This window comes from Peromyscus maniculatus, chromosome 14 (assembly GCF_049852395.1).
Source record: "Peromyscus maniculatus bairdii isolate BWxNUB_F1_BW_parent chromosome 14, HU_Pman_BW_mat_3.1, whole genome shotgun sequence".
NCBI lineage: Eukaryota > Metazoa > Chordata > Mammalia > Rodentia > Cricetidae > Peromyscus > Peromyscus maniculatus.
In genome coordinates this window covers 77,004,844-77,017,959 of record NC_134865.1, presented here as the reverse complement: position 1 = coordinate 77,017,959, position 13,116 = coordinate 77,004,844, and the positions used below count along the sequence as shown (strand labels likewise).

Below are 13,116 nucleotides of genomic sequence, written 5' to 3'. Positions count from 1 at the left end.
GGGCCGCTCTGTAAGGGACAAGATGTTTACGGTCTGGTGGCTGCTCTCCCTCGCTCTATGTGAAAATGACTTCAACAGGAAGCCTTGACCCCCGAGGCATCATGCTACCTACCTACATGACACGGGAAGACTGTGCATGAAGAAGCTGGCAGAGACAGCCAGCCACTGTGCCTAGCCACTCTGAACCTTCCACTGAGTTCAGGGCTCTAATTAAGTACTTTCCATTTTCAAAACAAAGACAAGCAGTAATTACAATCTTCCCTCCTTACCTTCCAGGAATAGCCTGAGAACGAGGCAAAATCCCCAAGTCCCTTGACTTTGAAGCTCTGCAGCTAGGACGTCATGTTCTTCCTACCCCACTGACCCAAATTATATAACCCTTCTTGAGTGTCCTGCCCCATGGATCCCAGACAGGGTCACGGCTCATTCTAATGTTCTCAGATGTGTTCAAGGGAGGCCCCTGAGGGAAACCGGCATGTGTCTTTCAGGATGGGAGTTCCATCGTCATGTACTCAGGGCACTGAGACTTGACCTAAGGTAACAAACGCATCTTTTAAAGTGACCGGGTCTTCATTGTTTATATGGATGTCTAATTGAACTCGTTACATAACTTGAGTGCACACAGCATTCTGGATCTATTAATAACCAGCTGTAGCCAAACTCTAAGGATTCTTCGAGTTTAGAGTTGAAGGGCATCCTTTGTTACTAACCATACACGTTTATATACAAACATAAAGCCGCATCACAGAGTTGAGCCCAGACCCAGAGAGCGGGAATAAGCTATCCCAAGCTACAGAGCCATGTTAACACGAAGATGAATTCTAGTTTCCTGGCCTCTTCCTTTTCTTGTACACCCTGATGTGCTCTGTCCATACAACCATCTTCAGTGGCAATCACTGTGGAATGGAATACTTCAGAGACCTCCCAGTGCTGAGCACCTCCCCACCACCAAAGAAGCCAATGGCCTCGCTCCCACTTAGCTGGGGTAAGCCCACAGCGCAGCCGCCTTCACCTTGTCTCTTATGGATGCACCATACATATCCTTCTGCTCTCCCTCAGAAATCTAGGCACCTCAGATGGACTTTAACCAGAGGCCAGCCTCTGAGATCTTCTAGAAAGGAAGTGGGTTTAACTGAGAAAAACTGAGAAGGAAGAATCTATAATGCGCTGTCCATTTTCACAGTGCTGTGCATGTGTTTGTAGGGAAAAGCCCCAAAGATGTGAGAAAACTGATGACTTAAAAATTAAGTATCAGAATGGGGATCAATGGTGTATTGTGTAATCCAGTTTCGGGCGCTAGCAGTATGATATATGATCTGAAAATCGTTATTTCATAATTACGTTGTCATCTTCAGGAGTAACATAATAAAGATCATTCCTCTGCATTCATTTTTATTCAAAACTGTACCCGTTAATCATGAGGACCTAAAACACACAATTCTGGGAGATTAATAACACCACCAAGATGCATTATTTTCCCGTCACAGACCCCACAAGCATGCGAAAAAGAAAGGAAGCTTTTTTTCCTCTAGTTTTGTGAATTTCAAATAGCCATCAAACCCTGCTGGGAGCCGAGTTTCTGGGAAAGGGTGGCATGTGTCCATTTGATTTGGGATTCCGTACTGCTTTAAAAGGCTCATTAATCTACATCTTTAAAAGGCTGATGGCAAACCATTAACAGCCCACAGGTCAACTTGATGCATTCAGCTCTAATAACAGCCCCAAATGAAACAGAGTTAAGTGAGGGTCTGAACACCCTCGCTGACCACCTTTCTTGTCACAGTCTCTCTGAGTGCCCTCGGTGGACTCCACCTGTCACCAACACCACCAGCAGGGAGTAGAGGTGTGAGACCAAACCACTACTGACCGTTGTTACTCACATTGATGGTTCAGGCTGAGATTCGCTTACAACGTGTAGCTGATTCCTTTCAGAGGGCCACAAGGCTTGTTAGCCATGTTGCTTCCCAGCCTGCTGTGTGTCACGGTGATACATTGAATTTTATCAGTTCTTAGGGGCCAAAGTCATCTCTGCAACTGAAATGCCTAACCTATCCCACAACCCCAGTCTGGCATCTTGGGACATTTTATAGCTGCTATGTTTTTGCCCAATAAATAATCCACTAAAGCAGGGGCATAATCTCCTTTGGCTGGACATGCCTCTGACGGCTCTTTCAATACCGAGTCCTCTTCCTGGAAATCAACAACCTATTCAGTCCATCAGTCTGTGACTGATGGGCCTCCCACACCCTGGTTCAGTCTTGTGACCCACTAGTTCTCATACTCAGAGTCCTGGAGCTGAGAGGGAACTGAGACATCACCCAGCCCAGCCCTGATCCTTCTGTTGACAGACACTGAGGCCCCGGTGGCATAAGGGCTTCCCCTGCACAGCACCATCACTTTCCACATGGTGTAGACTTAAATACTCAACCTCTTAAACAAGTGCTCAGACAAGGACCAAATGATCCCCCATGGCCTCCTTGGTGAGGATTACCTACATGCACGGATGGGAAGAGTCACAGGCTGCCTATCAGGGAAGCTGGGCAAGCCTCATGTCTGTATCACAGTCCATGCCCTCTCCCTCCGGGCTAAGAAGTGTGAAGTTCTGCTGACACACAGAGCGATGGCAACTATGAGTCAGGACCCAGGTGGCCTCTGCCTTACAGCCATGTGGAATCAGCCCCCAGCTTCTGTGGGGTAGCTATCTCCAATATTTGCACACCCAGCCCAGGTGCTGCTGCTGGGTCTTGCCCAGGGGTAAGGCTGAGGATGCCATGTGAGGCTGAACTTGGTTGAGGCACACAGTGCAGATGGGGACACATGGGAGTAACTGAAACCCTTCTCCATCCTCCACGAGCCCTGGAAAACAGAGCCCGGAAAGAAAGCACAAGGAAAACGTATTGACGCCACCCCCCCAACACACACACACACACACACACACACACACACACACACACACACACACAACTGAACTAAGAGGAGGCTTCACAGTTAACATACACATCAGCATTGGCAGCATTAGATGGAGAAGTGAATGGAAAATCCAGCCTACTAGCAATTTATTCCATCTCAACCGTCATTGGAAGGAGTATTTTCACACACATGCAGTGGCTCTCGAGACGGAAGCAGCTAGTGGAGGAAATGAGGCAGGCGTGTCTGTGATAAAAGGGTCAATTTGATGAGGTGGTGAGCACCTGGATTTCCGCCTCGTGACCTTGATTAGCACATCCAATCACTCTGGGCCTCAGTTTCCTTATCTGAAATACTGAGAAGGGGAACCTTGGAGTGGTTTGAAGACACACCACTCAGCAATGCCTGGGCACCCACCAAACATCATGGTCCCCCAAGTGACTAAGTCCGAATCCAGGTTTCACACATAGATGGTTATCTAGACCAAACAGGTCTCTTGCTTGCCTGCATGTCAAGCCCGCTGCTGTCTCCCAGATAGCCCAGAAAAACACCAGGTCTTGAAGGTACCTTGGCAGTTCAGACTCAGGTAGGGTTTGGGGACAGATTCCAGGCACTGGGTGGTGGATGGAGAGGGGGCTTAGAGGCTGCCCCCGAGCCTTGTGAAGGGGCTTTGTTCCCGAGGCGAAGGGCCTGGCTTACCGAGAAGAGCATCCGGAGGCAGGTGGGGGGCGCGCAGGGCACGCAGCAGAGCCACAGCCTGGCCCGGGCCTGGGGCGCGGGAGCCAGAGGAAGGCGAGAAGAAGGAAGAGAGAGAGGTGGCCGCGGGTTCCTGCCTCATTCTCCCAGGCAGCAAGGACCCACTGGCCGCTGCCGGCTGAGGCTGGTCGCCCAGCACCGGAGCCCGATGGTACTGCTCATGTCTCCGTCAGCCGCTAGCGAGGTGTGAGCGTGGCTGGGTTGTCCGCAGGCGATACCGGGGGCTCTTCATGCCCCGCGCCTGGGCTGGGAGGGAAGATCTCTGAGGGCAGCAGCGCCCGGGAAAGGAGAGAAAGAAAGCGTGAGAGCGCACTGAGCTGCGCCCCGCGGGGCCAGGGGCGGGCAGCACCGCGCGCCCCACCCACCGCGCTCTGCGCCCCGCGCCGTGCACCCGCCGGCCAGCCGAGCCCCAGAAACTTTAGCACATGGCCGGTCGGCCGGCCGCGGTGGCCCGAACCGCCCCGCTGCTGGCGTAGTCCCGCCCCCGCCCCAGATCGCAGCTTACCAGCCGCCACCGCAACCGCAGCGGAGGGTCGCCCACCTGGCCGCGGGGAGAGTGGTGCGCACCAGTGGGGGAGAAGGAAGGGGCGGCGACGTCGGGGTCCCCGCAGGGGAGGGGCAGCTCAAAAGCACCCTTAAGGCATCCAGGGAGGGGACCGCGAGCCAGCTCAGGGGGGGCTGCAGGCCTGTATTGAGGAGGGTCCGTGCGTCCCCCGCCCCGCAGCGCAGATGCTGACGACGCGCGCGGGCTTCCCTGGCCCGGGTCTGCGGAGCCAGCCTTGTTACCTAGCGACTCGCTCCGGGAAGCCCACGCTGACGCGCTAGGAGCTGGGCTGCGGCAGAGGGGAGGGGAAGAGCAGGGAGGAGAACGAAGGGGGAGAGGAGGGGAGCTCCAGTGGGGGAGGGGGCAGGGGAAGGCTGGTGTGGCCGGCCAGAGCTCCTCCCTCTACCTCTACGTCGCTGCTGGGGAGTGGGCCGGGAAGACTGTGGCCTCAGCCTGGACCCGAGTATCATCAGGGACCGGCTCCTGGGAGAGGGTGGATGGAGGGAAAATGGTGATTCAGGTTTCCCAGTGCTGGGGTTACAGCAGCAGGTGGCGGCGACGTAGCCCGTGGAGGCCTGACGCCCACAGGGATGCAGGGATGAGCCAGTGAATGTGGCTGTGGGCCGGTGGGTGAGTGTGTGTCAGACGCCCCGACCCACGTGGAGTACTTGGGGACCTAGAGACTTGGATGAGAGAGGTGCTTCCCCTTCCCTGGCCTCCTTCCCTCCTTCCCGGACATTTTGCTCTTGCGCTGTCCTTATCATGGAAGCTCTGGTCGCTATCTCAAGGTTCTGAGCTCCTCCTACCTCTTGGAGAACCAGAGGATGGCTGCTAGGTTAGTGATGGCTCTGTCGCCGCTCCATGACTCCTGGCCAATGCACCTGGTGTCTAGTTGCAGGAAGTAAAAAACCTGCCTCCAGGTGCTTCCCTCTATAGATTGGCTGCCTCTCAGGCCAGAATAGGTTTCAAGCCCTGGTGCATCCAATTCTTTGCAGCTTATAGGACGCTTCAGAGTAACTTAAAATCCTCACTAAAATGGAGTCTTCGTCCCAAAAGGTCATAGCTAAGTACTGGTCCCTGGGGTACATGAATGTGAGCACGCATTTTCTGTAATGTGTACAGGACATCTCCTGGTTCTCCAGAACCTCTCCAAAATACACCCTCAAGGATCAAAAAGAGCCCTTGTCAAAGCAGGCAGGGACCACAGTCTCTGTGGATCATGAGGCAAAATGCCAAATTCAGTGGGTACCTCTGAAATAGAACCCAGACCCTTCGGTCAGCAGATTCTCAGATCCAATCACCACCACCACCACCACCACCACCACCAGGGTAGCAACTGGGTGCAAGGACTTCTCCATACATAAAAGGCTCGCACAGTCCCTTCCCTACCAGCCCCAGGACAGGAGCACCTGCCACCTCCAGGGAGGACCAGTCCCAGCCTCACCCTTCACTCTTTCCAAGGCTGCCGTTCTCTTCCTGGCTGGTGTGAATGAAGAAGTCGCAGCAGAAGGCAGATCTTACAGAGAATCAGACCTGTGTGGGATCGATCTCCCGCAGAGCAGAGCGACTCCCTCCATGAAGACTTTGAGAGTGTGAGAGGGAGGAGAAGCCGCTGAGGCTTTTCCTTGGGGGGGGGCGGGTATGTGTGTCTGCAAATGGGGCTTTTTCTCCATTCATTTATTCATCTATATTGTCGAACCCCCTATGGACCATTCCAATCAGAAAGCAGGCAGGGCCCCCAGACAGCACTTTTCTAGAGAAAACGGCCGTCATTCCTAAGCCCCGGGCAGCACTTATGTTCTGACATTTCCCAGCAAATTTGAAATCAACATCTTCGAGTTTGCCCCCAGTTTTTATGGGTGATGGCAGCTCAACAACCCACTTTCTTCAGCCTAACTTCTCACTTTGGGGGATAATTTGACATTTCATTTGGTCAGGGAGTTCAGTGCTTAAAATATACAAAACCTCAGAGTGTCTATTCCAGGCCCAGCAATTTGCAGGTCTCACTATTCCAGAAGCACAGTTGAGTGGCTACATGCAACAATATCACAATGCATATTTCAAAATACGTGGAAGAGAATGGGGACCAACGTTCCCTTTCCTCCCCTCCCTTCCCCTCCCCTTCCTTCCTCCCTTCCTCTCTCCCTCCTCCCCTCTTTCTTTCTGTCTTTTTTTCTTTCAACAGGTTCTTTCTATGTATCCCAGGCTAGCCTAAAATTTCCAACCCTCCTGTCTCAGCCTGCTGAGTGTGGATGTCAGGGGAGAGAATTTCAAATGTGTTTTACCACCAAAAAAAAAAAATGTTTGAAGTAGTGGGTATGTCTGATTAGATGGTGGTGTGATGCATGCAAGCATCAAACGTCACCCTGGGTACTATACGCGTGTGCAATGATCATGAGTAATAAAACAAATTTGCAAGATCAGGATCTCTACCTGTTGTTAATGACTTTCATTCTCCAGTGCTCATCGCTCCTGAAGCTTCCAGGTCCCTGTTGCACTGGCTTCTGTCACACACGTAGGTGGGTGGAGCAATACCTTGGTCTCACAGCCAATCTCAGGGCAGAGCTTGGTTCTGTGCTTTTCCCTGGGTGGTGTGGGAAGGCCCTTTCCTAATCATCTTCCTGAGTGTTCCTTGCTGGCCCCACAATGTCAGCTTCTGTGGGATAAATGCCACAGGGAGATGAGCAGAGCATATGATAGCCAGCAATGAAGGATGACTAGGAGGCCTCATCCACACAGACGCAGCCCCTTGACTCATAGAACATGGAACAGTGTGGGAAGTGATGAGATCTGACCAGACGGAGGAGAGGAAGCAGAAGGACACCAGCGTTCTGTAGGAAAGGAAGTACTGGGATCCACGGCTTTCCTTTGCAATGCTCACATTCAAACCAATTAACCTCTTGACTTCATTGCAGAGGGAAGAAGTACCTGGAATGGACACTGGGAACAGCCAAGGCAGTGGGCGAAAGGAAAGATGCTAAGAAAGAGGTGTCACCAGCTTCCAAGGACTGTCTTGCTGGACTTATGTGGCCCCTACGGGTCAATCCAGGCCACCAAAGACACGGTTGCATTTCTTCAGAACAAGGAAGAGCACTTTCATACTAGGCCAATGGTGAGGAAATTATACTTCATAAAGCTCAGCAATGACTTTCATTGACCATTATATGGGTTCACAGCTGCCTGTTTGCTTATGTGATAAAGTGGGATATGGAGACTTATTAATATCCAGCCCCAGCTCAGAGAAGCCCAATACTAGATGGCCCGTCTTGGTAGGTAGTGAGTTCTCTGTCACCTGTAATTTTCAATCAAAAACAGAAGCTCTAATAAACTGTGACTTATTGAGAAGGCCCCAAGAGGACCCACTTAGATACTGTGAGGGTCCAGCCTCATGTCAGGGTTCCTTGCTTTCTGGTCATCATGAGAGTTTAAACTATAGATGAGCAACCCCTCCACAGAGCACACTCAGGAGGATCTGTTGCTTCCCAAACCAGTATCTGATGCCTAATGATGAATGCACTGGCTCTCTCTTCCTGCTTTCTGGGTCACCATTATATTCAGGTGACTCATGTGATGTTTTCATGTGTTTACAAGGGGTTAGATTTGGTGTCAGGGAAGTCAGTTCATCATTGGGCTTCCGTTGGGATTTCCAGAGACATCATTCAGCAAACTGCCAGACTCTGCACTGGACAGAGCACTTGCCCTTGGAGGCCTGGCCCCCTGGGCCCCTAGACAGCTTGAGGAGATTTCAGAGATGATTTGGACAATGTCAAAAGCAAATGAGATCTAGGCACATGGATCCAAGGAAGCTGACTCCCAGTGCTATTAACTGGGAACTTGTTTCCTTTCCAAGTGGGATCCAATGATCTGGAGGAGAACCCAAACCCCACGGTCATTTTGCTCCCCCACTTTATGCTAGATTGAATATAAAACAGGTTAAGTCTCTCCATGCCAGACAGTCTGGAAAACACTGTGGTGTGACAGTGACAGAAGCAGAATGTCTCCTGCCATAATCTACGGCGAGTGCAGAGACTTCTCGACCTGCAAAGGAGAAGGTCCCTTAATGAGTAACGTTGGCAAAGACTGAATTGATTAGACTAGCTTGTACTGTCTCTGTGCACAGACCGGCTTTCCAGTCCCTAAGTGGCTCTATCCCACCCACGCTGCAGCGAATTCTAGGTACCAATTTTCCTACAGCCCTCGCTACTTTGAGAATTGATTCCTCCCCTGCATCAAAGTAAAATGGTAGGAAGAAGGAGTTCAGTCCGCTTTGCAGTTGGCATTATTCTTGCCATGGCTATTTCCAGGTGCTGGTAAGGTGTTTTGGTCCTTTGTATGCCCCCAGGGTGGAGCTTTCCTCCTGAGAGGCACTGAAGCCTATTCAGACTCATAGGCATTCATCCCCTGGTAGTTAATTATACTCAATACCTGCTTAAACCAAAGACACGGCTTGCTTTCTAGCAAGGAGAAATCTTAATGTTATCTAGAGCATCATTAGAATTGTGTACGCCACAAAGAATAACAGGGGCTTCCACCTGGTGAGACTCAAATCAAGCATCATGAATAGCATCTCTGATTGCCTTTGCAGAGATCCCCTAAGCCAGACATTTCAGCGTTCCCTGTTCCCATTCGTCTGTGACAGCGATTATCTCACCTTAAAGCAGAGATGCTACCTCTAGCTTCTCCTTCCCCTCTGGCTTCTTTTCAGGACACATTCCCTTTCTGCCTGCATCATGCTCACATCTCCCACAGCCAGAGCTTGCACAATGTTAAATTCTTAAGCAAGAGTTGCTTCTTATTCTTCTGCTTTTTATTTGTCTCTCATGATAATGTGTGGTGTGAGGGACAGAAGAACAATAGCCTTGTTGCCACTTAATTACAAACAAAACCCATTCCTGGGTATTTTATTTATGATTACCCAGAGTTGACCTGCTGGGTTTGGGCTCTTGAGGTTAGATGGGGAAATACTGTGAAATTAATTGCTGTGTACACACCACACTCATTATTCCACTTTACAGATTAATGCTACCATAGTAAATTCAAGTCTGCTGGGAGATTGTTCCATAAAATGGGCATTTCCATAAAATTGCTAGAAATGTGAAGGCTGTCACACTCCCCCGTCTTTCCTATCACACTCAACCGTCCATAATGTTAATTGCTCCCAAACCTGACGAATGTTCTCCGATGATGGGGGAGCCATGGTGATGATGAGACAAGCTGACATATGATCTGAAGCCACTTGGCAGACCTGCCTCCTCCACCATACGTGCCCAGCTGACCATGCCATCGGGGGCCACTGACAGGAGCTTCCAGCTGTCACCCCAGTCACACTTACACAAGAGATGTCTTGAATACCGGGAAAGCAAGGTTTCTTCCCCTTGCCTCGCCATTGATGATTGTGATAACAGCTTCATTTATTTTAACCAGTCACAGACCAGTTTGCCCCATTAGAGGCTCTGCATAAACAGTCCACTTTGATCCTTTAGCAATAACAGAAGGAGGGGATCTGGATTGCCTATACAGAAAACCCATGTTTCCTGAGACATGGGAAGAACGTTGGGCAGCAAGGGTGATTATATTGATAACCTGTTCTGGAAAACTCCCAAAGCTGTGTCCCTGAGGAAAGAGAGCCGAGGCCTGAGATCAAGCATCCTCATCCACTACCGTCATCACCACCACCACCACCACCACCACTGTCGTCTCCTGCATTAATCGAGTCACAGTTCTGTGGCAGCCCCTTGCACCTCAACCCACAGTTCACAAGCAAGTACATGTCATGACCTGTTTGAGAGACGGAAACACAGTGATCTCTAGAGCTCAAGACCGTCTTTCTTCTTCCACACCCTAACATATCAGAGGACCATGTCAGACACTGAGCAGCTGTCAGTTGCATGCTAACAGCAAATTACGCTCACATCTTACAAGTCAGGGGGTATCGTGACTAAAATCCAGCACCTTCCGCCACTCAACAAACGCAAATGAAAAAACTTTTGAGAAAAAGCTCTCCCTTTTTTTGAGAAAAAAAAAAAAAAACAATAACAATGAAAACAAAAACCAAACAACCCTGTGGCTGAAAGGCCACCCTCTGTCCTGTGTGACTTCTGACACCTTCAGAGCGCTCCCACTCAGAGCCCTGTGCTGTCTCACCTACTTCTGGACAAAGAAAAAGTCTTTTTTCCAGTTCTTCTCTATCTTTATTTCCATCAGTTTTAATTGTAAGGAACCTCATTAACCACATCATTGGAATGTACTGTGTTTTCAGAGATCATCAAAAGTACATGTCAGGGGCTGACACGATGGTTCAGTGGGTAAAGGTGCTTGCTGCCAAGTCTGACAACCTGGGTTTGATTCCCAGGAGAGAACTGACTCCTACAAGTTGTGCTACCACCTCAACATGTGTACTGTGGCACATGCATGCGTGTATGTGTGTGTGTGTGTGTGTGTGTGTGTGTGTGTGTGTGTAAGTGCACACATGCAAATAGAATAAATACATAGTTGTAAAAATTTTTCAATGAAAATACATGTCCAAAGTAGGACTGGGGGAAATGGCTCAGTGGGTGAAATGTTTGCCCCACAAACACGCAGATCCGAGTCCAGATTTCCTGCACACATAAAAAGCCAGCATGATAGGGCATGCTTGCAGTGCCAGCCACGTGAGAGGGGAGGGCAGAGGCAGGAGGATCCCAGGGGCTCAGGGGCCAGCCAGTCTAGCTGAATCAGTGAGCTGCAGGTCAGCGAGAGACCCTGCCTGGAAAGTAAGATGGAGAGCAAGAGAGGAAGACACTACTGTCAATTTCTGCACCCCTAACATGAACTCTCGCACACAAATACATACACACTAAACACACACACAGGAAGGAGGGAGGGAGGAGGGAGGGAGGGAGAGAGAGAGGAGCTTATCAGAATGGTATGTCTCCATCAGTTTCTTCTTCATGCCAGTCATTCAAAGTCCTTGTGGGGACCCCTTGCTGAGCGGGTGTCACAGAAACTTGTATGAAAGTGCACAGTCCTCGAGAACAGAAAAGGTAGATTGAAGGGAAACTCATGAAAATGAAATGTGTCACCGGCTCTCCACTTTCCTGTCATGGTGTCACTAATTCAGAGAAGGGGTGTGGGAGGGTGCGTTTGTGCAGGTGTGTGCATGCACGCTCATCCATGCTAGGTCACTAGTTCAGAAAGGGGACAATCGTGCAGGTGTGTGCATGCACGCTCCTCTGTGCTCAGTCACACGGCTGGAGAAACTAGAGAAGGCAAGGCGTATGAGTGAGAGTACAGAAGCAACAGGCAGTGATGGGGGATGGCTGAGTTAATACAGACAGAGCAAAAAGAGAAAGGAAACGGAGCACAAATACAGCGAAATCTGCCCTAAGAACGCCGACTCTGTTGAATCAGCCAAACTTCTCTGGAAATGCAGTAGAGAACATGTTCGCCCTCCCTGTTCTGTCTCGCAGCTGCGAAGTGACTAGTACCCACCGGCTATTGTGTGGAAAACTGAGTGGGATAGAGGCGTGAAAAAGAAAGCGCAGTGCTCTAAACAACTGCGTTGACTTGTGAATGCTGACTTGAGAACTAGCTTGCAGCTGCCCTTCTCTTCCCTGACAAAAGCTGACTTACTCTGTCTTACAAGGACCATGGGAATTTTTTGGTGAGAGAGATCAGACTGTGATGCATTAGAGTCAGAGCCTGTGGGGGTTACAGCATTTAGAGATGCTTTCCCCTGTCCTGGAGTGTAATATCTAGGAGAAGAGTACAGAGCCATGAACATTGCCCAATAGGTGGGAAAACACACACAATTTATTAAAAAAAATCTATTGCAGTTGTTTTTCCTTTATTTGGAGTGGGTGGTGACAACAGCTGTAGTGACCGTAGATTGAACACACCTGTCATAAACTTTGCAAAATACTGACATTCTACAACTTATTTAATTCCTTAACCAAGCCGAGAGGTGGGCCACATGTACACCACTTACAGAGAAGGACACGCAGTCAGAGGTAGTCGGGACACAGCCAAAGCCAATGTACCGGTTAGCTTTTGCTGGTAGCCACAACACACAGTGACTTACAACAACACATATTTTGTGTGCGCGTGTGGGATGCACATATGTGTGCATGCACAGAAAGGCCAAACACTGATGTCGGGTGTCTTCTTCAATCTCTCTCCACCTCATTTGTTGAGATAGGGTCTCTCACTGAACCTGGATGTCATTGATTAGGCTGCCTGACCTGTGAATCCCAGGGGTCCACGTTTCTCTACGTCCCCAGGCTAGGATAATAGGGGCTTTCATAAGGATATTGAGGATTAAATTCAGGTCCTCCTGCGTGCACAGCCATTTCTCCAGCTTGTCTCTCAACAACACACTTGATTATCTCACAGTCATTGTGTTAGAGACAGAGGTCCGTCTTTGTTGGGTTTTCTCTCAAGCACACCAGCCAGGCCTGGGATCCCATCAGAGGGCTTGCTGGGTGGGCTCCTATCCACCTCAGCTATTGCTCACGGCATCGTTGGCACAGTGGAGTTCCTTGAGGGAAGCTGGACAAGCTTCAGCATTTCCCAGCTGACTTTTGGCTAGAGGCCACTCTCAGTTCCTTGCCACGTGGGCCTCTCCATCAGTTTGCAAACTGTGCAAGTTGAGGAGGCAATTAAAGAGTCTGCTGGTAAGATGAAACCATGATCTTACATAATCTAATCACCAGCGTGGCATCCTCTCACCTTCGCTATGTTTTATTGATTAAGAGCAAACCACAGATCGTGCCTGTGACCAAGAAAAGGAGATTCTACAAAAATGTGAAGACTGAGAATCTGGGACCTTGGGGACATCTCAGAGTCTGCCCAGCATCTCATTTAGTTCTAGTAAATGACCCCACCGCCATCCTGCCTTCCGGCTGTCTCTTCTGTCACCTTAGCAGCTCCTT

At 50.0% G+C, this 13,116-nt stretch overlaps 1 protein-coding gene across 2 annotated transcripts in view; it reads right to left on the bottom strand.

The window, feature by feature from the left end:
* LOC107402508 (protein TUNAR) overlaps positions 1-4,516 on the bottom strand; it is a 48,606-nt gene extending 44,090 nt beyond the window's left edge. The window contains exons 1-2 of one of the 2 annotated variants that reach the window (XM_076551329.1): positions 4,169-4,516; positions 3,607-3,925 (exon numbers count right to left, since the gene is read on the bottom strand). In XM_076551329.1, the coding sequence (XP_076407444.1) occupies positions 3,607-3,618 (12 nt within the window). In that variant the 5' untranslated portion in view covers positions 3,619-3,925; positions 4,169-4,516. Of the gene's footprint in view, positions 1-3,606; positions 4,023-4,168 lie in introns of those variants that run through there. The other variant, XM_076551328.1, reaches the window with a different exon arrangement.
* Positions 4,517-13,116: the final 8,600 nt, after the last annotated feature.